This window comes from Oncorhynchus gorbuscha, linkage group LG18 (assembly GCF_021184085.1).
Source record: "Oncorhynchus gorbuscha isolate QuinsamMale2020 ecotype Even-year linkage group LG18, OgorEven_v1.0, whole genome shotgun sequence".
In the NCBI taxonomy this organism is placed as follows: domain Eukaryota; kingdom Metazoa; phylum Chordata; class Actinopteri; order Salmoniformes; family Salmonidae; genus Oncorhynchus; species Oncorhynchus gorbuscha.
Window position 1 is genome coordinate 76,364 of NC_060190.1, and position 25,212 is coordinate 101,575.

General features: G+C 45.1%; 1 protein-coding gene across 1 annotated transcript; it reads right to left on the reverse strand.

Moving 5' to 3' along the window:
* Window positions 1-8,646: 8,646 nt before the first annotated feature.
* On the reverse strand, window positions 8,647-25,113 carry LOC124003100. Its single transcript, XM_046311154.1, has 9 exons — window positions 24,875-25,113; window positions 22,733-24,555; window positions 18,427-20,327; window positions 17,202-17,492; window positions 12,420-12,500; window positions 11,375-11,927; window positions 9,344-10,813; window positions 8,966-8,981; window positions 8,647-8,780 (listed from the first exon to the last, which is right to left on the reverse strand). Exons 2-9 carry the CDS (start codon window positions 24,116-24,118, stop codon window positions 8,647-8,649), a joined length of 5,832 nt encoding a protein of 1,943 aa, XP_046167110.1. The 5' UTR covers window positions 24,119-24,555; window positions 24,875-25,113.
* Window positions 25,114-25,212: the final 99 nt, after the last annotated feature.

Below are 25,212 nucleotides of genomic sequence, written 5' to 3' on the forward strand. Positions count from 1 at the left end.
GAGGCAAGTCGTCCAGTGCTTTTGTCCCTAACAGAGCCAACAGTGGTTTGTGGTCAGTCTCTGCTGTAAACTGCAGGCCAGTAAGGTATTGGCTCAGCCTTTCACATGCCCATGTGATAGCCAACACCTCCTTCTCCACTTCAGCATACCTTTGCTCTGTGTTGGATAAGCTTCGGGAGATGTATGCAATTGGATGACACTCCATGTTGTCCTGCATCTGTGTGAGGACCGCCCTTAGCCCAAAGGATGATGCATCTGCTGATACTTTTGTCTTAGCGTGGGGACGGTACTGGGCCAGCACTCTGTGAGGACCGCCCTTAGCCCAAAGGATGCATCTGCTGATACTTTTGTCTTAGCGTGGGGACGGTACTGGGCCAGCACTCTCAGTGAGGCCAGATCTCCTTTGCTTTTGTCAAACGCTACATGTTGCATGTGACCCCATGGACCAGTCATTCTCTGTGGCTAGTAAGTCTCTGAGGTTTGGTTGTATCTGACAACTGTGGGAGGAACTTACCCACATATGTGGCCATGCCTAAGAAGGTTCTGACTTCAGCCACATTCTGAGGTCTGGGCATATCTGTGATGGCGCTGATCTTCTCTGGGTCCGGCTCTATTCCAGCTGCACTGATTTTGTGTCCCAAGAACAAGACCTCTGTGCAAAAGTGCATTTTTCATTGAGTGTCAGGTCTCCTGGAGTCGGGTCAGAACTGCTGTGAGCCTTCCATCATGTTCTGCTCTGTCCCTTCCATCATGTTCTGCTCTGTCCCTTCCATCATGTTCTGCTCTGTCCCTTACATCATGTTCTGCTCTGTCCCTTCCATCATGTTCTGCTCTGTCCCTTCCATCATGTTCTGCTCTGTCCCATCATGTTCTGCTCTGTCCCTTCCATCATGTTCTGCTCTGTCCCTTCCATCATGTTCTGCTCTGTCCCTTCCATCATGTTCTGCTCTGTCCCATCATGTTCTGCTCTGTCCCTTCCATCATGTTCTGCTCTGTCCCATCATGTTCTGCTCTGTCCCATCATGTTCTGCTCTGTCCCTTCCATCATGTTCTGCTCTGTCCCATCATGTTCTGCTCTGTCCCTTCCATCATGTTCTGCTCTGTCCCTCCCATCATGTTCTGCTCTGTCCCATCATGTTCTGCTCTGTCCCTCCCATCATGTTCTGCTCTGTCCCATCATGTTCTGCTCTGTCCCATCATGTTCTGCTCTGTCCCTTCCATCATGTTCTGCTCTGTCCCATCATGTTCTGCTCTGTCCCTCCCATCATGTTCTGCTCTGTCCCTCCCATCATGTTCTGCTCTGTCCCATCATGTTCTGCTCTGTCCCATCATGTTCTGCTCTGTCCCTTCCATCATGTTCTGCTCTGTCCCTCCCATCATGTTCTGCTCTGTCCCTCCCATCATGTTCTGCTCTGTCCCATCATGTTCTGCTCTGTCCCATCATGTTCTGCTCTGTCCCTTACATCATGTTCTGCTCTGTCCCATCATGTTCTGCTCTGTCCCTTCCATGTTCTGCTCTGTCCCTTCCATCATGTTCTGTTCTGTCCCATCATGTTCTGCTCTGTCCCTTCCATCATGTTCTGCTCTGTCCCTTACATCATGTTCTGCTCTGTCCCCTCCATCATGTTCTGCTCTGTCCCCTCATCATGTTCTGCTCTGTCCCTTCCATCATGTTCTGCTCTGTCCCTTCCATCATGTTCTGCTCTGTCCCTTCCATCATGTTCTGCTCTGTCCCCTCATCATGTTCTGCTCTGTCCCTTCCATCATGTTCTGCTCTGTCCCATCATGTTCTGCTCTGTCCCTTCCATCATGTTCTGCTCTGTTCCATCATGTTCTGCTCTGTCCCTTACATCATGTTCTGCTCTGTCCCATCATGTTCTGCTCTGTCCCATCATGTTCTGCTCTGTCCCTTACATCATGTTCTGCTCTGTCCCATCATGTTCTGCTCTGTCCCTTCCATGTTCTGCTCTGTCCCTTCCATCATGTTCTGCTCTGTCCCATCATGTTCTGCTCTGTCCCTTCCATCATGTTCTGCTCTGTCCCTTCCATCATGTTCTGCTCTGTCCCTTCCATCATGTTCTGCTCTGTCCCTTCCATCATGTTCTGCTCTGTCCCTTCCATCATGTTCTGCTCTGTCCCCTCCATCATGTTCTGCTCTGTCCCTTACATCATGTTCTGCTCTGTCCCATCATGTTCTGCTCTGTCCCATCATGTTCTGCTCTGTCCCTTCCATCATGTTCTGCTCTGTCCCTTCCATCATGTTCTGCTCTGTCCCTTACATCATGTTCTGCTCTGTCCCATCATGTTCTGCTCTGTCCCATCATGTTCTGCTCTGTCCCTTCATGTTCTGCTCTGTCCCTTCCATCATGTTCTGCTCTGTCCCATCATGTTCTGCTCTGTCCCTTCATGTTCTGCTCTGTCCCTTCCATCATGTTCTGCTCTGTCCCTTCCATCATGTTGTGCTCTGTCCCTTCCATCATGTTCTGCTCTGTCCCTTCATGTTCTGCTCTGTCCCTTCCATCATGTTCTGCTCTGTCCCTTCCATCATGTTCTGCTCTGTCCCTTCCATCATGTTCTGCTCTGTCCCTTCCATCATGTTCTGCTCTGTCCCTTCCATCATGTTCTGCTCTGTCCCTTCCATCATGTTCTGCTCTGTCCCTTCCATCATGTTCTGCTCTGTCCCATCATGTTCTGCTCTGTCCCTTCCATCATGTTCTGCTCTTTCCCCTCCATCATGTTCTGCTCTGTCCCATCATGTTCTGCTCTGTCCCCTCCATCATGTTCTGCTCTGTCCCTTCCATCATGTTCTGCTCTTTCCCCTCCATCATGTTCTGCTCTGTCCCATCATGTTCTGCTCTGTCCCCTCCATCATGTTCTGCTCTGTCCCTTCCATCATGTTCTGCTCTGTCCCTTACATCATGTTCTGCTCTGTCCCATCATGTTCTGCTCTGTCCCTTCCATCATGTTCTGCTCTGTCCCTTCCATCATGTTCTGCTCTGTTCCATCATGTTCTGCTCTGTCCCATCATGTTTTGCTCTGTCCCTTCCATCATGTTCTGCTCTGTCCCATCATGTTCTGCTCTGTCCCTTCCATCATGTTCTGCTCTGTCCCTTCCATCATGTTCTGCTCTGTCCCTTCCATGTTCTGCTCTGTCCCTTACATCATGTTCTGCTCTGTCCCTTCCATCATGTTCTGCTCTGTCCCTTCCATCATGTTCTGCTCTGTCCCTTCCATCATGTTCTGCTCTGTCCCTTACATCATGTTCTGCTCTGTCCCATCATGTTCTGCTCTGTCCCTTCCATCATGTTCTGCTCTGTCCCTTACATCATGTTCTGCTCTGTCCCATCATGTTCTGCTCTGTCCCTTCCATCATGTTCTGCTCTGTCCCTTCCATCATGTTCTGCTCTGTCCCTTACATCATGTTCTGCTCTGTCCCTTACATCATGTTCTGCTCTGTCCCTTACATCATGTTCTGCTCTGTCCCTTCCATCATGTTCTGCTCTGTCCCTTACATCATGTTCTGCTCTGTCCCTTCCATCATGTTCTGCTCTGTCCCTTCCATGTTCTGCTCTGTCCCTTACATCATGTTCTGCTCTGTCCCTTACATCATGTTCTGCTCTGTCCCTTCCATCATGTTCTGCTCTGTCCCATCATGTTCTGCTCTGTCCCTTACATCATGTTCTGCTCTGTTCCATCATGTTCTGCTCTGTCCCATCATGTTCTGCTCTGTCCCATCATGTTCTGCTCTGTCCCTTCCATCATGTTCTGCTCTGTCCCTTCCATGTTCTGCTCTGTCCCTTACATCATGTTCTGCTCTGTCCCATCATGTTCTGCTCTGTCCCTTCCATCATGTTCTGCTCTGTCCCTTCCATCATGTTCTGCTCTGTCCCTTCCGCACACGAGCACATCGTCCGCTTGGACTATGACGCCGCCCAGCCCATCCAACAGCTGGGACATGGGTCTTTGGAAATGCTCAGGACCGGAAGCGATTCCAGATGGCAAAACGTTAAAACAGTACCGGCCAAACGGTGTTATAAACGTTGTGAGTGCCCTACTCTGTGATGACAGCGGTATCTGCCAGAAACCTGAGCGGGCATCCAGCTTTGTGAAGACTTGTGGGCCATCCAACTGAGCCAGTGACTGCTCCACTGATGGTATGATGTGTCTCTCTCTGCAGAGTGCCTCATCCAACTGAGCCGGTGACTGCTCCACTGATGGTATGATGTGTCTCTCTCTGCAGAGTGCCTCATTCAAGTGAGTCATGTCCACACAGATCCTCATGTCCCCATTGGCTTTTGGGACCACTACCATCCCTGCACACCAGTCTGTGGGACTCTCTATTTTAGACACCGCCCCAATGTTTTCCATCCTCCCCAACTCTTCCTTTCCTCTGGCCAATAAAGGGACACCCGGCGGGGGGTGGTAAGGGCATAGGGGACAGCATCCTCTTTCAGGCGGATTTTGTAGTCACCTGCTATCCTTCCTAGACCAGAAAACACTTTTGGGAATTTATTTTTGAAAACCTCACCTGGGTCCTCCAGTTCGCTCACCCTCTCAATGAGTTGCAATGCTTCAATTGCTGGCAGCCCCAGCAACGGTCTGGCTAGAGTCAATGATGAAGACAGGCTGGATGGCACTTTTGTCTTTACTCTCCAGTTTAATCACCAAGTGCCCTACCACTGGTTAAATGTTATTACTGGGCCCATACAGTTTTTTGTTTGTAGAGAGCAAAAGGCCATCTCTGCTATAACAGCCTAGTTGGGATAGCTGTCACTGCTGCCCCAGTGTCTAGTTTAAATGACACAACCTCCCCATTGAGTTTAATGTCTGAATGCCAGCCAGCGTTGTTTTCCTTTACTTCTCCCAGAAAGATGCTGTCCTGCTTGTACCTCCTCTGAAACCTCATGCATTTGCTTTAGTCGACAGACAGCTGAAAAGTTCCTCTCCATTGACATTTCCTGCATTCCGCATCCTTTGCTGGGCAATCTTTCCATCTGTGGAAAGGGGATTTCCCACATTTGCGACAAACACTTGAACTAGCTACTGGTGCTGTCTGTGATTGTTTTCTCCGCGTCTGTCTCTGTTCTGTGTTCCCTTCCGTTGTTTTAGCTCTGTATGAAAATGCATGTATTTCCTCACTCTCTTCGCTCTGCAAGGCGCTGCTGTCGCGCAGTATCGTCTGCTGTATTTTTACTGTCTCACTCTGCCTAATCTGGTTTACAGCTTTGGACAAGGTTAGCTGGGAATCCAACTGTAACTTTTCAGAAAGTGATATATTTCTTATTCCCATTATAATCCGATCTCGGATCAGCTCTTCCCTGAGCGCGCCAACCTGACAATGTTCTGCTAGTTTGTGAACAGCTGTGATAAAACTGTCGGTGGTTTCACCCTGCTCCTGTATATTAAACCTAGCTCTCTCAAATATAATGTTGCGTCTCCCTACAAAATGCGTTTCAAAACAGTCTTTAAAACGGCACTGTAGTTAAGTTTCTCTTCCTCGGTCAACGTTGAAGCATTTAATATGTCCTCGGGTTCATCACCCATAGAGTAGATCAGTGTATTAACTTGAAATGCCTAATTTTTCACATTTAAGCATGATGCTACCCTGTACCTTTCAAAGCGCCTGATCCATTTCGGCCTGTTTTGAATGTCCATACAATCTACATTCTCCAGGGAACTAATGCCAAATCCGTCAGCACAAGCCACTGGCCTGTCCGTGTTTGCGCCAGAGCCCGTTGAACTTGGAGTCGCAAAACCCTGAAATCCCGCCAGCTTCTTCCTCTTGCAACATGTTGCTGCTTCGCAGTAACTTAGTCCTTGCTCGTTAGCTAGCAAAATAATGATATGCGCTGTTTTATCTCCAACACTGTGCCCTCCCTGCTTTGAAACAACCTGAATATATTATTTATTTGGGCCGTTCTTCACGTTTATGTGAATTTTAAAACCACTTCTGACACCATGTAGTATTATTTAAAATGAGGACAAACGACAATGAAGTTTTAGCTCCAGCATGTTTACTAACCTAAACCTCGCATATCATACATAGGTACGGATACCCCCAAGGGACATCCTACTACAGCTTGAACCCTAGGTTATGCTGTGACCCTAGGTTATGCTGTGACCCTAGGTTATGCCAGGACCCTTGGTTATACTAGGACCCTTGGTTATACTAGGACCCTAGATTATACTAGGACCCTTGGTTATACTAGGACCCTAGGTTATACTAGGACCCTAGATTATACTAGGACCCTTGGTTATACTAGGACCCTAGATTATACTAGGACCCTTGGTTATACTTGAACCCTTGGTTATACTAGGACCCTAGATTATACTAGGACCCTTGGTTATACTAGGACCCTAGATTATACTAGGACCCTTGGTTATACTAGGACCCTTGGTTATACTAGGACCCCAGGTTATACTAGGACCCTAGATTATACTAGGACCCTTGGTTATACTTGAACCCTAGGTTATACTAGGACCCTAGATTATACTAGGACCCTTGGTTATACTTGAACCCTTGGTTATACTAGGACCCTAGATTATACTAGGACCCTTGGTTATACTAGGACCCTAGATTATACTAGGACCCTTGGTTATACTAGGACCCTTGGTTATACTAGGACCCTAGATTATACTAGGACCCTTGGTTATACTAGGACCCTAGGTTATACTAGGACCCTAGATTATACTAGGACCCTAGATTATACTAGGACCCTTGGTTATACTAGGACCCTTGGTTATACTAGGACCCTAGATTATACTAGGACCCTTGGTTATACTAGGACCCTTGGTTATACTAGGACCCTAGATTATACTAGGACCCTTGGTTATACTAGGACCCTTGGTTATACTAGGACCCTAGATTATACTAGGACCCTAGGTTATACTAGGACCCTTGGTTATACTAGGACCCTTGGTTATACTAGGACCCTAGGTTATACTAGGACCCTTGGTTATACTAGGACCCTTGGTTATACTAGGACCCTAGGTTATACTAGGACCCTAGATTATACTAGGACCCTTGGTTATACTAGGACCCTTGGTTATACTAGGACCCTAGATTATACTAGGACCCTAGGTTATACTAGGACCCTTGGTTATACTAGGACCCTTGGTTATACTAGGACCCTAGGTTATACTAGGACCCTAGGTTATACTAGGACCCTTAGTTATACTAGGACCCTTGGTTATACTAGGACCCTTGGTTATACTAGGACCCTAGATTATACTAGGACCCTTGGTTATACTAGGACCCTTGGTTATACTAGGACCCTAGGTTATACTAGGACCCTAGATTATACTAGGACCCTTGGTTATACTAGGACCCTTGGTTATACTAGGACCCTAGATTATACTAGGACCCTAGGTTATACTAGGACCCTTGGTTATACTAGGACCCTTGGTTATACTAGGACCCTAGGTTATACTAGGACCCTTGGTTATACTAGGACCCTTGGTTATACTAGGACCCTAGGTTATACTAGGACCCTTGGTTATACTAGGACCCTTGGTTATACTAGGACCCTTGGTTATGCTAAGACCCTTGGTTATGCTAAGACCCTTGGTTATACTAGGACCCTAGATTATACTAGGACCCTAGGTTATACTAGGACCCTTGGTTATACTAGGACCCTTGGTTATACTAGGACCCTAGGTTATACTAGGACCCTTGGTTATACTAGGACCCTTGGTTATACTAGGACCCTTGGTTATACTAGGACCCTTGGTTATACTAGGACCCTAGGTTATACTAGGACCCTTGGTTATGCTAAGACCCTTGGTTATGCTAAGACCCTTGGTTATACTAGGACCCTATGTTATGCATAAACATTCTTACTCAAAAATCTACTCCAACAACACATTGCTGTCACCATTTTTATTAACTCTAGTTGGGGTTCAGCAATAAATTCAAATGGACAACATATATAAACATCAACCGTTAATACAATAACTCCCGGGCTAAAATGTGAACTCAACTTGAACGGGGAGCCGAGCAGAATCATTTCAGTTTGAGACAGAAAAAAATATGATTTGTTAGACATACAAGATACTAGCCTGGGTAGCAGTCTAGTTGTGCTTACAGTCCACACAGTATCCATTTTTCTAATTCTAATATGCCAAACATGGCATGGAGAGTGGAATGTTCGCACAAAACATGTCTGGATGTCAGGCTAACGGGTCTGGATGTCAGGCTAACGGGTCTGGATGTCGGGCTAACGGGTCTGGATGTCGGGCTAACGGGTCTGGATGTCGGGCTAACGGGTCTGGATGTCAGGCTAACGGGTCTGGATGTCGGGCTAACGGGTCTGGATGTCGGGCTAACGGGTCTGGATGTCGGGCTAACGGGTCTGGATGTCAGGCTAACGGGTCTGGATGTCAGGCTAACGGGTCTGGATGTCGGGCTAACGGGTCTGGATGTCAGGCTAACGGGTCTGGATGTCAGGCTAACGGGTCTGGATGTCGGGCTAACGGGTCTGGATGTCGGGCTAACGGGTCTGGATGTCAGGCTAACAGGTCTGGATGTCGGGCTAACAGGTCTGGATGTCAGGCTAACGGGTCTGGATGTCGGGCTAACGGGTCTGGATGTCGGGCTAACGGGTCTGGATGTCGGGCTAACGGGTCTAACGGGTCTCTGATGTCGGGCTAACGGGTCTGGATGTCGGGGCTCGGGTCTGGATGTCGGGCTAACGGGTCTGGATGTCGGGCTAACGGGTCTGGATGTCGGGCTAACGGGTCTGGATGTCGGGCTAACGGGTCTGGATGTCGGGCTAACGGGTCTGGATGTCAGGATAACGGGTCTGGATGTCGGGCTAACGGGTCTGGATGTCGGGCTAACGGGTCTGGATGTCAGGCTAACGGGTCTGGATGTCAGGCTAACGGGTCTGGATGTCGGGCTAACGGGTCTGGATGTCAGGCTAACAGGTCTGGATGTCAGGCTAACAGGTCTGGATGTCAGGCTAACAGGTCTGGATGTCAGGCTAACAGGATACCCACATTTGTCATTTAAAATGAACTGGTCATGGTTGGTAAAATTGCTGACAAGTCTTTTAAAACCAGAGATCAAGAAGAAACCTGATCCAATGCCTTCCGATGGCCCCAATGAGAGGAAGTCGGCGATACAAAGTTGTATTTACAGCTGTTTGTCTCTGGTAACTTCAGTCCCCTGGTCCCAAATCCCTCCCTAGAACTGCCAACATGGTGAGGGCCAAAGAGACAGGGTGGGTAAGTATTAGGGATGGACTGATTGTGTGGTACATAGCGATTGCCGACAGAGACGGGCTGGATTTGTGTCTCTGGAAAATTCTTCATACTGCTCAACTGGGCCAAGGCTTTATCTTACAGTGTGATTATGGCTGTGTGTCTCCTGGTGTTTCTTCAGACTGGTCAACTGGGCGAAGGCTTTATCACACATGCGGCACTGGAACGGTTTCTCTCCTGTGTGGGTCCGCCGGTGGTTTTTCAGGACATTACCGTCAGCAAACCTCCTCCCGCAGTCAGGGCATTGGTACGGTTTCTCTCCAGTGTGGATTCGCATGTGGCTATTGCAGTGGCCCTTCCTTGTGAATCTCTTGTCACAGTAAGTACAGCAGTAAGGTTTCTCACCCGCATGAATCCGGAGATGAAGTTTTAAACTCCCTGCCAGAGAGAAACTCTTCCCACACTGAGGGCAAAGGTAAGGCCTCTCTCCAGTGTGTATCCGCTGATGAACAAGTAAATTACCTTTATTGGAAAAGGTCTTGTCGCACTGGGAGCAGTGAACCCGGCTAGAGTGGGTCCGTAGATGATCCTTTAGAAGAGCCTTGGTAGAGAACTCCTCCCCGCAGTGGGGGCATGGAAGAGGGTCTTGGTGCCTGTGGATGGGACCCAGTGTCTCCCCCTTGTGGTTCTCCTGGTGATGCCGTTGTAATGTTTTTGTATGACGGAACTTCATCCCGCACACCGAGCAGTGGTAGGGTTTCTCTTCGGTGTGAGTTCTGATGTGTTTCTTTAAATTTCCACGATCACTGTAACTGTTTCCACACTGAGGGCAGGAGTACGGTTTCTCCTCAGAATGAATTCTCAGGTGTCTTTTAAGACTGGCGGCCACAGGGAATCCCCTTCCGCATTCCAAGCACACATGTGGGTTCTTCAGAGGATCACTTGGCGGGTGTCTTGTTTTTATGTGCGATTCCAGTCTTTCTGCAGTTATGAAGCTCTTCTTACATTGACCACAGCGATGAGGGTGATCTGTGTGAAAAACCTCCCGGTGATATTCAAGACTTTGTTTTCCAATGAATTGCTTCCCACAATCAGAGCAGAGGTAAGGTTTCACTTTGGGGTTCCCTGTGTGTTGTTTAACCGCATGGGACCTCATGTGTTTCTTTAAGTTTCCAGAATCATTGTAGTCTTTCCCACAACGAGGACAAACAAACGGCTTCTCCCCAGTATGAGTTCTCTGGTGTCTCTTAAGATTGCCGGCCTGCGTGAAACTCTTTCCGCATTCAGAGCACATGTAAGGTTTCTCTCCAGACAGACACAGTAAATGTGTTTTCAGATTGGTAGCTGTGACAAAATTCTTCCCACAGTGATCACAGATGTGGGAGCCAGGCCTGTCTCCTGAGAGGGTTTTGTGTTGTTCAGCATTAGACCAGCTGTGGGGTTTCTCTCCCGTCTGTGCTGTCTTGTGTATTATATGGCTACTCTGCCCCGGTGTCTTCCTGCAGTCGTCGAGCCGTACAGACACCCTCTTCAGACCACACAATAAGGCCCTGCTGGGAGAGGCATGACCCGGAGACTCTGGGAGAGGGGAGAGGGGTGGTGGAGGCTTGTCCTGGAAATCATAAAAATAGAGAATCAGGGTGAGAAACACTCTCATACTTGTCAAGGAATTGTGAAGTCTCAAAATGTAGCCTAGTGGTTAAGAGCATTGGACCAATAACCGAAAGGTTGCTGGTTTGAATCCTCAAGCCGACTAAGTGAAACATCTGTCAAAGTGCCCTTAAGCAAGGCACTTAACCCAAATTGCTCATGTTAGGGGGCGCACAATTGGCCCAGCGCCGTCCGGGTTAGGGTTTGGCCGGGGTTAGGCCATCACTGCAAATAAGAATTTGCTCTTAACTGACTTTCCTAGTTAAATAAATGTAAGTCTCTCTGAATAAGAGTGTCTGCTAAGTGACTAAAATGTTTTTTTTTTTTTTTTTAAAGGTGATCGCAAAGGTCTTTCCTTGATTCCCATCATCTTTGATTACTTGGTCTTCTTAAAATACATTGGAGGATAAAAGTCCCAAGAGGAGGAACCTCCGATATTCTCCTTCAATGCATTTATAGGAGGTCAAGGAATCAAGGAAAGACTGTTGAGAAACAAAACACTTTCTGACTGGGAAATACTCACGTAACTGTGGCTCTCTGGAGCTGACTCCGCCTCCAGTCCATTGCTAAGCAACCCAGCTCCTCCCTCTTCATTCCAATCTTCATCGCAGTCGACAGCATCATCACCACATTGGCTGGGATGCAAGGGTTCCGCTGTCAGTCCGTTGCTAGGCAACCAATCCCTGTCCCCCTTGTTGTGTTCTTCATTGCGGTCTACATCATCTGATTGGCCGGGACTCATGAGTGCACTGCTACCCTCCTCCTGTGTCCTCCTGATGTCCTCTTTCAGTTGGACTAACCAAGACATTCCCTGCTCCTCTGATTTCATTGACTCCGTCTTGTTCCACATTTCCTCCATGACTTTACGCCTTAATAAGCGATGATTCATCCCTTTAATTTCAGGGCCATCCATTCCACAACGTTCACACATGTAGCGTAAATTGTCCTCGGTTAAATTCCATAAGCTCTTTTCGATTTCATCCATCAATGTTTCCTTTCTGAACTGAGTGGATTCATATTGTCCTGCTCGTGTGGCAACAACGACAATGCAGTCAATGGCAGGACTTTTAGAGAACCTGTAAAAAAATATTTATCCATAAAAACACTCATCTGTCATTTCATGTCATATTTAAAACATATAACCAGCCGTTTTGAGATCAGCCTGGCAATTGCTCTGTTAGCATGAGTTAGCTGGCTAGCTAGTTACTTAGCTATTCTATTCATGTTGTGTCGGGGACCCAAATCAATCCCAACATTGGAGCAAATCAGTCGAGACGTAACTAGCAAGCATAATAAACCCAATAGCTGTTGTAGTGTGGACTGTAAGATTGGGTTTATCTTACAGTCCACGCTACACCAACTACAGCTAGATAGCTAGGCAGCTAACGTTAGCGGAGCTAGCTAGATCAGCGTGGGCTAACTTAGCTAGCTATCCATGTGGACCTAGCTAGCTTACGACTACATGGTTCTGGCTATGCCTATCGACAAAGTGAATATAATTTAGTTATATACGCATACGAAATACCTGATTACTCTAAATATGTTTTATTATATCGTCTGTGACTTTCCTTCCGATGTGTTCTGATGTATACCTTTCGACCTCGGGGAGCATGTCGATTGCGTCATTTCCGGTATGGTAATAAGAAATCCTTCTAAATAAAAGCCCTTATTTCAAGACTTGACATTTCTTCAAACCTTCACACCCACTCCATCCCTTCTCTCTCTTCCGGTGAATGATAGGATAAGTTGTACCAGACAGTAGAAGCCAGCTCCTCATTAAATGACCGAACCATGTTATCAACAATCACCTGTTTATTAGGTGGACATGATAAAGACAACACAAGACATCATGTACCTAGGACCAGGGGTGAAATTCAATTTGTTACCGGTATGAGTCCCACCATGTTTTTTTACTTGTCTATTCATAAAATGACATATAGATGCATAGATTACACATAGTGAAAACGTGTTTTTAGAAATGTGTTCAAATTTATTGAAAATTAAAATACTGAGATATTTTGTTTACATAAGTATTCATACCCCTGTGTCAATACTTTGTAGTAGCACCTTTCTGGGTAAGTCTCTAAGAGCTTTCCACACCTGGATTGTGCAACATTTGCCCATTATTCTTTTCAAAATTCTTCAAAATCTGTCAAATTGGTTGTTGATCATTGCAAGACAACCATTTTCAGGTCTTACCATATATGTTCATATACGTTTAAGTCAAAACTATAACTCAGCCACTCAGGAACATTCACTGTCTTCTTGGTAAGCAACTACAGTGTAGATTTGGCCTTGTGTTTTAGGTCATTGTCCTGCTGAAAGGTGTATTCATCTCTCAGTGTCTGGTGAAAAGCAGACTGAACCAGGTTTTCCTCTAGGACTTTGCCTGTGCTTGGCTCCATTCTAAAACTCCAGTCCGTATCGATTACAAGCATACCCATAACATGATGCAGCCACCACTGTGCTTGAAAATATGAAGAGTGGTACTCATAAATGTGTTGTATTGGATTTCCCCCAAACATAACAGTTTGTGTTCAGGACCAAAGGTTCATACAGTGCCCTCCACTAATATTGACACCTTTGGTAAATATGAGCAAAACGGGCTGTGAAAAACATTTATTTGCTGTTTATCCTCTTGGTCTTTCATTCAAACATTCACAAAAATCAAACCTTTAATTGAAGTAAAATGATTGAAAAAAAAAGTGAAATAAATAAATTAAATATTTTTCTCTAAAATATGTGTGCCACAATTATTGGCCCCTAGAGATTCTTATGAGTAAAATCTAACTGATGTATCTTCCCATTCATATGCTACATTTAAGATAACCTGGGTGATTAGGAACACTTAGGTGGTAAGCTTCCTGTTTCACTGGGGTATAAATATGAGGTGACACAGGGGCCAAGTTCCCATAGTCAACCATCACCATGGGAAAGATCAGAGAATACAGTAATGATGTGCGACAAAAGGTTGTCATGCTGAACAAATCAGGAAATGGCTGTAAGAAAATAGCTCAACGGTTGAAAATGCCCATTTCCACTATCAGGGCGATAATTAAGAAGTTTAAAGCAACTGGAGATGTTAACTAATCGGCCTGGAAGAGGACGTGTTTCTATATTGACGCCACACACAGGGAGGAGGATGGTTCGAGTGGCCAAAAAATGTCCAAGGATCACAGCTGGAGAAATGTAGACGTCAGTTGGGTCTTGGGGTCAGAAAGACTCCAAAACTACGATCAGACGCCACCTACTGTACATAACCACAAGATGTTTGGGAGGGTTGCCATGAAACCACAAACAGCTGTCATCAAACAACAAACTCAGGCGCCTACAGTTGGCCAAACGTTACTGGAACTTTCAGTGGGACCGGGTTCTATGGTTCTATTCCAGGTTCTAGAGCTTTTTGGAAACAATCACCAGAGGTGGGTTTGGCGTAGACAGAAAGATGTCCATGCAGAAAGTACCTCATCCCCACTGTGAAGTCTGGTGGTGGCTCTTTGGTGTTCTGGGCCTGTTTTTCTTCCAAAGGCCCAGGACTAATTGTTAGGATACATGGTATCATGGACTCCCTCATGTACCAGCAGATATTAAATCAAAACCTGACTGCCTCTGCTAGGAAGCTTAAACTGGGCCTTGGTTGGATCTTCCAGCAGGACAATGATCCAAAGCACAACTCAAAATCAACACATTGTTCACTGACTCAGAATCAAGGTCTTACCATGGCCATCCCAGTCTCCTGACCTAAACCCAATAGAAAACCTGAGGGATGAGTTAAAGAGGAGAGTCCACGAGTGTGGACCTGGGAATCTGAAGGATCTGGAGAGATTCTGTATGGAGGACTGGTCTCAGATCCCTTGCCATGTGTTCTCTAACCTCCTTACCCATTATAGGAGAAGACTCAGACCTGTTGCACAAAGTATTGAATGAAGGGGTGCCAATAATTGTGTCGCATATATTTGAGAAAATATTTGTTTTATGATTAGAATGTATTTTTTCTTTCAATTATTTTTTTCATTAATTAAAGGTTCGATATTTGTGAATATTTTGAATGAAAGACCAAGAGGATAAACAATCAACTTTTTCTTCACAGCCCGTTTTTCACATTGATCGAGTATAAACTGTAGCTTATCTATTATTCCTTGTGTTAGTCACTTCACCCTGCCTTCATGTATCTACCAAGTACCTCTGCACATTGGTACTCCCTGTATATTGATCTGGTATGGGTACTCCCTGTATATTGATCTGGTATGGGTACTCCCTGTATATTGATCTGGTATGGGTACTCCCTGTATATTGATCTGGTATATTGATCTGGTATGGGTACTCCTGTATATTGAGCTCTGGTTGATCTGGGTACTCCCTGTATATAGCTCTGGTATGGGTACTCCCTGTATATTGATCTGGTATGGGTACTCCCTGTATATTGATCTGGTATGGGTACTCCCTGTATATTGATCTGGTATGGGTACTCCCTGTATATAGCTCTGGTATGGGTACTCCCTGTATATTGATCTGGTATGGGTACTCCCTGTATATAGCTCTGGTATGGGTACTCCCTGTATATTGATCTGGTATGGGTACTCCTGTATATTGATCTGGTATGGGTACTCCTGTATATTGATCTGGTATGGGTACTCCTGTATATTGATCTGGTATGGGTACTCCCTGTATATTGATCTGGTATGGGTACTCCCTGTATATTGATCTGGTATGGGTACTCCCTGTATATTGATCTGGTATGGGTACTCCCTGTATATTGATCTGGTATGGGTACTCCCTGTATATTGATCTGGTATGGGTACTCCCTGTATATTGATCTGGTATGGGTACTCCCTGTATATTGATCTGGTATGGGTACTCCTGTATATTGATCTGGTATGGGTACTCCTGTATATTGATCTGGTATGGGTACTCCTGTATATTGATCTGGTATGGGTACTCCTGTATATTGATCTGGTATGGGTACTCCCTGTATATTGATCTGGTATGGGTACTCCCTGTATATTGATCTGGTATGGGTACTCCCTGTATATTGATCTGGTATGGGTACTCCCTGTATATTGATCTGGTATGGGTACTCCCTGTATATTGATCTGGTATGGGTACTCCTGTATATTGATCTGGTATGGGTACTCCTGTATATTGATCTGGTATGGGTACTCCCTGTATATTGATCTGGTATGGGTACTCCTGTATATTGATCTGGTATGGGTACTCCTGTATATTGATCTGGTATGGGTACTCCTGTATATTGATCTGGTATGGGTACTCCTGTACTCCCTGGTATGGGTACTCCTGATATAGCTCTGGTATGGGTACTCCCTGTATATTGATCTGGTATGGGTACTCCCTGTATATTGATCTGGTATGGGTACTCCTGTATATTGATCTGGTATGGGTACTCCTGTATATTGATCTGGTATGGGTACTCCTGTATATTGATCTGGTATGGGTACTCCTGTATATTGATCTGGTATGGGTACTCCCTGTATATTGATCTGGTATGGGTACTCCCTGTATATTGATCTGTATGGGTACTCCCTGTATATTGATCTGGTATGGGTACTCCTGTATATTGATCTGGTATGGGTACTCCCTGTATATTGATCTGGTATGGGTACTCCCATATTGATCTGGTATGGGTACTTGTATATTGATCTGGTATGGGTACTCCCTGTATATTGATCTGGTATGGGTACTCCCTGTATATTGATCTGGTATGGGTACTCCCTGTATATTGATCTGGTATGGGTACTCCCTGTATATTGATCTGGTATGGGTACTCCCTGTATATTGATCTGGTATGGGTACTCCCTGTATATTGATCTGGTATGGGTACTCCCTGTATATTGATCTGGTATGGGTACTCCCTGTATATTGATCTGGTATGGGTACTGTGTTAGTTCCTATTCTATTTTGTATTATTATTTTTAAACTCTGCATCTTTGGGAAAGGTTCGTAATTAAGCATTTCACTGTCAAGTTGTATTCGGCACAAGTGATAAATAAAATTAGATTTTCACAAAATAATTCCAGCATCCAAACAGCACAATTTGAAGAATATATAAAGAGTTACTCAGTCGTGGTCATGAGGCCCAGGACGCCTGTAGCCTGAATTGATGCATCCACTGTTGTACGTGCTGCTTCGGCAACATTTTAGTGTTCTCGTGGGATTACAATGCAATTTTGAAGGTTTACTGCCAGTTTTCAAGTCAAATCACTAATTTTCATGCAGCTGACATGTGGTATTGTTAAATAATGGTGTAATTTTCTTGGTATTTCTTAGAAATGATTGTGATTGGTTCACATTTTACCGGTACAGTGTACCCCCACTATGTATTGTCTGGGTACCAGAGCACACCGGGTCGCGGTACCAGGGCACACCGGGTCGCGGTACCAGGGCACACCGGGTCGCGGTACCGCGGTACCAGGGCACACCGGGTCGCGGTACCAGAGCACACCGGGTCGCGGTACCAGGGCACACCGGGTCGCGGTACCAGGGCACACCGGGTCGCGGTACCAGAGCACACCGGGTCGCGGTACCAGGGCACACCGGGTCGCGGTACCAGGGCACACCGGGTCGCGGTACCAGAGCACACCGGGTCGCGGTACCAGGGCACACCAGGTAACTTTGACCCCTGCCTAGGACCCTCATTTATGCATAAAACTAACTACTCAAAGAATTAGAAAAATAATTACCCCAACAACATATCATTGTCACCATTTTATTTCCACCAGTTGAGGTTCGGCCATGAATTTGAAACACTTTTTAAAATGAACAACAAATATCCAAATATCAACTGTGAAAACAAAAACTCTGGAGATAAAATATGAACTTTGAGCAAAATAATTATTTTGAGACAGATGGACAAAATACCATTCTATTCCAAGCTCTATATACAGCATATCAATCCTCAATGACTCTGAAAACCTGCCTCAATTAAATCATAACAAATTAAAAGAAAGGAAAATGGATCCTTCAATTCATTTCCATCTAGTTAATCTACAAGGGAATGGACAGGTTTAAGCAAGCTTAGCATTCACTGAGTGCATGGCAGGTTGGGTTTTGGGACAGACTGAGTCTAGGTTCCTGTCCCAATACGTTAGAAATGCATCCTTCCTATCTGGGACAGGTAACAGACAGGTTACCAGGTAACAGACAGGTTACCAGGTAACAGACAGGTTACCAGGTAACAGACAGGTTACCAGGTAACAGACAGGTTACCAGGTAACAGACAGGTTACCAGGTAACAGACAGGTTACCAGGTAACAGACAGGTTACCAGGTAACAGACAGGTTACCAGGTAACAGACAGGTTACCAGGTAACAGACAGGTTACCAGGTAACAGACAGGTTACCAGGTAACAGACAGGTTACCAGGTAACAGACAGGTTACCAGGTAACAGACAGGTTACCAGGTAACAGATAGGTTACCAGGTAACAGATAGGTTACCAGGTAACAGACAGGTTACCAGGTAACAGATAGGTTACCAGGTAACAGATAGGTTACCAGGTAACAGATAGGTTACCAGGTAACAGGACACCGAACAACTTGGTAAGGTGTAAACCAGGTTACCATTGGATCTGTGATGGGTAGGGATAAGGGACATGCTGATTGGGTGGTGGGTAGGGATTAGGGAGTCTTGGGACAGAGACAGGCTGAGTTTGCCTGTGTGTCTCCTGATGTTTCTTCAGACTGCTCAACTGAGCGAAAGCTTTATCGCACAAGCGGCACTGGAACGGTTTCTCTCCTGTGTGGGTCCGCCGGTGGTTTTTCAGGACATTCCCGTCAGCGAAACACCTCCCGCAGTCAGGGCATTGGTACGGTTTCTCTCCAGTGTGGATTCGCAGGTGAAGATTGCAGTGACTCTTACTTGTGAATCTCTTGTCACAGTAAGTACAGCAGTAAGGTTTCTCACCCGCATGAATCCGGAGATGAAGTTTTAAACTCCCTGCCAGAGAGAAACTCTTCCCACACTGAGGGCAAAGGTAAGGCCTCTCTCCAGTGTGTATCCGCTGATGAACCAGTAAGTTACTTTTAGTGGAGAAGGTCTTGTCGCATCGGGAGCAGTGAACCCGGCTAGAGTGAGTCCGTAGATGATCCTTCAGAAGAGCCTTGGATGAGAACTCCTCCCCGCAGTGGGGGCATGGAAGAGGGTCTTGGTGCCTGTGGATGGGACCCAGTGTCTCCCCCTTGTGGTTCTCCTGGTGATGCCGTTGTAATGTTTTTGTATGACGGAACTTCATCCCGCACACCGAGCAGTGGTAGGGTTTCTCTTCTGTGTGAGTTCTGATGTGTTTCTTTAAATTTCCACGATCATTGTAACTGTTTCCACACTGAGGGCAGGAGTACGGTTTCTCCCCAGTGTGGATTCTCAGGTGTCTTTTAAGACTGGCGGCCACAGGGAATCCCCGTCCACATTCAGAGCACACATGTGGGTTCTTCAGAGGATCAGGTGGCGGGTGTCTTGTTTTTATGTGCGATTCCAATCTTGCTGCAGTTATGAAGCTCTTCTTACATTGACCACAGCGGTGAGGGTGATCTGTGTGAAAAACCTCCCGGTGATGTTCAAGGCTTTGTTTTCCAATGAACTGTTTCCCACATTCAGAGCAGAGGTAAGGTTTCACTGTGTGTTGTTTACCCATGTGACTTTTGATGTGTTTCTGTAAGTTTCCAGAATCACTGCAAGCCTTCCCACAATGATGGCAGACGTACGGTTTCTCCCCAGTATGAGTTCTCAGGTGTCTCTTAAGACTGCCAGCCTGATGGAAGCCCTTTCCACATTCAGAGCACACATGAGCTTTCTCTGCAGTCAAGTTCTCTCTCCTTCTCTGCAGGGACTGCATGTGTAGTTTTAGACTTCTCGCTGTGGTAAAATTCTTACCACAGTGATCACAGATATGAGAGCCATCTCCGGAGTGGGCTTGTGTGTATTCTTTAGCATTACGAACGCTCTTCTGATAGGCAAGTCTCTTCACAATGACCTCCTCTCCTGGGTGAGTTTTTCTGATGTGTCTCTTTAAGTTTCCAGAATCAGTAGAAGCCTTCCCACACAGAGGACAGACGTACGGTTTCTCCCCGGTATGAGTTCTCAGGTGTCTCTTAAGACAGCCGGCCTGTGTGAAACTCTTTCCGCATTCAGAGCAGACGTGTGGTTTCTCTCCAGACAGACACGGTAAATGTGTTTTCAGATTGGTAGCAGTGATACAATTCTTCCCACAGTGATCACAGATATGGGAGCCAGGCCTGTCTCCTGAGAGGGTTTTGTGTTGTTCAGCATTAGACCAGCTGTGGGGTTTCTCTCCTGTCTGTGTTGTCTTGTGTATTATATGGGTACTCTGCCCTGGTGTCTTCCTGCAGTCGACCAGCCACACAGACACACTCTTCAGACCGCTCAATAAGTCGCTACCGGGAGAGGCACCGGGGACCACTACCGGGGACTCTGGGAGGGCAAAGGGGGGCAGGGGAGGTTTGTCCTAGAAAATCACAAAAAATATAGATGTAATGAATCAAGGTGGGAAACACTTTCCAGCCAGTCAAGTCATTTTTGCAGAGAAAATCAAAAGTCTTTCCTTGATTCCTCTCATTACTCTGCATCCTTCTTAAAATACATTGGAGGATAAAGAGAAATAACCGAGAACCTTCTCCAATGCATTTATAGAAGGAGGTCCAGGAATCAACGATGAGAGGATTCAAGGAAAACTGAAACACACTTCAAGCAGAGGTCGCATTAACGCCGTTCTTCACACATAAAAGGAAAGATAAAAACGCAGAAAAAAATATCTTGTTTTGCGTTTTTTTTTTGTAAAACTTCAGTAGGTTTCCAAATCATGAATTTAAAAAAACGGACACATTTTTTTGTGCTTCAAGTTGCACTTCTGCAATCGGATGAAATATCTTCGCTCTCGTCTTGACCAATTACATTCCACCACTCTGACTGCTGTGTGCTTCAGTTCAGTTCCAATGCTTAAAGATCAACTACAAAGCAAAACATCAGGAAATGTATCTGGCTCCATTCTTTCTATGATAAACATTATAAATATGTTGGCCGTGCATCGTTTTGGTAAAATATACCTTGTTTTTTTAGTGTAAGCTCATTTACTTGTGTGGCTGCTAGCCAAATAGCTTCAGTTGGCATCTGATGAAATGCACGTGAACTAAAACTGTAGTTGCATGTCTATTGATCACTCTCTATTGATCACTCTCTATTGAACACCCTCTATTGATCACTCTCTATTGATCACTCTCTATTGAACACTCTCTATTGAACACTCTCTATTGAACACTCTCTATTGATCACTCTCTATTGAATACTCTCTATTGAACACTCTCTATTGATCACTCTCTATTGATCACTCTCTATTGTTGCATGTCTATTGATCACTCTCTAGTGTTGCATGTCTATTGATCACTCTCTATTGAACACTCTCTATTGAACACCCTCTATTGATCACTCTATATTGTTGCATGTCTATTGATCGATCACTCTCTATTGATCACTCTCTATTGATCACTCTCTATTGTTGCATGTCTATTGATCACTCTCTATTGATCACTCTCTATTGATCACTCTCTTTTGTTGCATGTCTATTGATCACTCTCTATTGATCACTCTTTATTGTTGCATGTCTATTGATCACTCTCTATTGATCACGCTCTATTGATCACTCTCTTTTGTTGCATGTCTATTGATCACTCTCTATTGATCACTCTCTATTGATCACTCTATTGATCACTCTCTATTGTTGCATGTTTATTGATCACTCTCTATTGATCACTCTCTATTGATCACTCTCTATTGATCACTCTCTATTGTTGCATGTTTATTGATCACTCTCTAGTGTTGCATGTCTATTGATCACTCTCTATTGAACACTCTCTATTGAACACCCTCTATTGATCACTCTCTATTGTTGCATGTCTATTGATCGATCACTCTCTATTGATCACTCTCTATTGTTGCATGTCTATTGATCACTCTCTATTGATCACTCTCTATTGTTGCATGTCTATTGATCACTCTCTATTGATCACTCTCTATTGATCACTCTCTATTGATCACTCTCTATTGATCACTCTATTGTTGCATGTCTATTGATCACTCTCTATTGATCACTCTCTATTGATCACTCTCTATTGATCACTCTCTTTTGTTGCATGTCTATTGATCACTCTCTTTTGTTGCATGTCTATTGATCACTCTCTATTGAACACTCTATTGATCACTCTCTATTGATCACTCTCTATTGTTGCATGTCTATTGACCACTCTCTATTGTTGCATGTCTATTGATCACTCTCTATTGAACACTCGCTATTGAACACCCTCTATTGATCACTCTCTATTGTTGCATGTCTATTGATCGACCACTCTCTATTGATCACTCTCTATTGATCACTCTCTATTGTTGCATGTCTATTGATCACTCTCTATTGATCACTCTCTATTGTTGCATGTCTATTGATCACTCTCTATTGATCACTCTCTATTGATCACGCTCTATTGTTGCATGTCTATTGATCACTCTCTATTGATCACTCTCTATTGATCACTCTTTATTGTTGCATGTCTATTGATCACTCTCTATTGATCACTCTCTATTGATCACTCTCTATTGTTGCATGTCTATTGATCACTCTCTATTGTTGCATGTCTATTGATCGATCACTCTCTATTGATCACTCTAATGTTGCATGTCTATTGATCACTCTCTATTGATCAGTCTCTATTGATCACTCTCTATTGATCACTATGTTGAAGAAAAAACACTTAACTTTCAGTATAAAAAGCAGGGGAAATGGTTTAAAACACTTTATGGTCTGTGTTTTAAAAGAATGCTGATTTCTCAAAGCTAATATTTAACAGGAATTTAAGTACTCACCTCTCTCACTCTCTGCTCTGGTGTGTGTCTCTCTGGAGACAACTCCACCTCCAGCCCATCGCTAGCCATCCAATCACTGTCCTCCTCATCCCAGTCTACAGCATCATCGGATTGACTGGGACTCATGGGCTCCGCCTTCAGTCCGTTGCTAGGCAACCAATCCCCGTCCTTAACGTTGCAGTCTGCAGCATCATCGTCATCATCGTCGTCGTCATCAGCACCATCGTCATCGGATTGGCCGGGACTCATGGGCTCCGCCTTCAGTCCGTTGCTAGGCAACCAATCCCTGTCCTTAACGTTGCAGTCTGCAGCATCATCGTCATCGGCGTCATCGGATTGGCCGGGACTCATGGGCACAACGCTCCCATTCTCCTGTATCCCTTTGAGGTCCTCTTTCAGTTGGAGTGACCAAGATGTTCCCTGCTCCTCCGATTTCATTGAATCCGTGTTGTCCTGCATTTCCTCCACATTCCCTGTAGGGATGCTCCTCTGAGTGGCGAAACTCTCCACAACCATCTCCTCTACTGGGTGAGTTCTTCTCATGTGTTTCCTCAAGTTTCCACAGTCACTGTAGTCCTTTCCACACTGGGGGCAGACGTACGGTTTCTCCCCAGTATGAGTTCTCAGGTGTCTCTTAAGACTGGCAGCCACAGGGAATGCCCTACCGCATTTAGAGCACACGTGTGGGTTCTTCAGAGGATCACTTGGCGGGTGTCTTGTTTTTGTGTGTGATTCCAGTCTTGCTGCAGTTATGAAACTCTTCTTACATTGACCACAGCGGTGAGGGTGATCTGTGTGAAACACTAGCCTGTGATGTTTAAGGCTTGATTTTACAATGAACTGTTTCCCACAATCCGAGCAGTGGTGAGGTTTCACTGAGGGATTCACTGTGTGTTGTTTAACAGTGTGCGATCTGATGTGCATTTTTAATTTACTCTGGTCTGATGTGTTGCTAAGCAACCCAGCTCCTCCCTCTTCATCGCAGTCGACAGCATCATCATCATCACATTGGCTGGGATGCAAGGGCTCTGCTGTCAGTCCGTTGCTCGGCAACCAATCCCTGTCCACCTTGTTGTGTTCTTCATTGCGGTCTACATCATCTGATTGGCTGGGACTCATGAGTGCACTGCTACCCTCCTCCTGTGTCCTCCTGATGTCCTCTTTCAGATGGACTAACCAAGATATTCCCTGCTCCTCTGATTTCATTGAATCCGTATTGTCCCACATTTCCTCCATGACTTTACGCCTTAATAAGCGATGATTCATCCCTTTAATTTCAAATCCATCTTTGGCATGACGTTCACACAGGTAACGTAAATTGTCCTCAGTTAAATTCCATAAACTCTTTTCGATTTCATCCATCAACGCTTCCTTCTCAGAACTCATTTTGTCTCAGCAGTTAGAATGTTTTTTTTCTGTTGTTGTAAAAATAAAAATAACAACTTGCTATTGAATGGAGCCTCACTAGTGTGAGGTGTGTCTCTCGCCTGTGTATTCACAGGTCTCCTATATCTCCTGCCACACTGGGAGCCTCGGGAAGTGCTGCATTATGAGTCTCTGTCAAAGACAAGTTATTTCAGGGTCCGATCATCTTCCTGTCACCAGAACAGTGGAATCCCTTGTGAGGTCACCTGTGGAATCCCTTGTGAGGTCATCTGTGGAATCCCTTGTGAGGTCATCTGTGGAATCCCTTGTGAGGTCACCTGTGGAATCCCTTGTGAGGTCACCTGTGGAATCCCTTGTGAGGTCATCTGTGGAATCCCTTGTGAGGTCATCTGTGGAATCCCTTGTGAGGTCACCTGTGGAATCCCTTGTGAGGTCACCTGTGTAAATAGGACATATGGTGTAAAACAAAAACATTTTATACAGGCGTGCATTATGTATAGTGACATTCTATATTTGTCAAGTCCGTGAAACGTTGACTTTTAATTTACTGTCACTATTTCATTTTAACTTAATAGAACAATATAATAAAACAAATATTAATGACAAAAATATATTTGTAAGGTATACATGAAATGTCAAGGTTCCCACGACGAGGGCTTGTATTTTGAAGCTAACTAACGTTAACTAGAGTAACACGAACATTAGGTACAACAGTAACTCATTGATTATATGTACAGTCACTCTGCCTTTATTTACCAAATACAAAACTATCGTCGTTTTACTCCTTCCGCGACTCTGTTTGAGCAGAGCTTCAAATTAGTTCGCAGGAGCTATTAGCTAGCCAACAGTACCAAGCTAAAAAAGGTATCTGTCTGATGATGAAACGTTACCTAGCTAACAGTTATGTTAGTAACGAATAGCTAACTACACCGTTTGGACAAAGCCAATACCTAATGTTTTAATGACCTGATTTATTTAAACATTTCCCCATTCTCCCCTCACCGTTAACGCAATCAAAGAATGGCCATATCCAAACTATGTGGAATGGCGTCCAGTGACGGCATCAACTTCCGGGTTAGCTGCTGCCCCGGAAG

Bases quoted from the DNA above. Each gene is read 5' to 3' on its own strand.
- LOC124003100 (XM_046311154.1), bottom strand. From the start codon at position 24,118: ATGAGTTCTGAGAAGGAAGCGTTGATGGATGAAATCGAAAAGAGTTTA. The intron at 17,493-18,426 runs GTAACCTGGTTT...TGAGGGTCCTAG, and splicing joins TACCCATCACAGATCCAATG to GCAGGGGTCAAAGTTACCTG. The intron at 12,501-17,201 runs GTACCCAGACAA...TTTATTTAGAAG, and splicing joins CCGCGACCCGGTGTGCTCTG to GATTTCTTATTACCATACCG.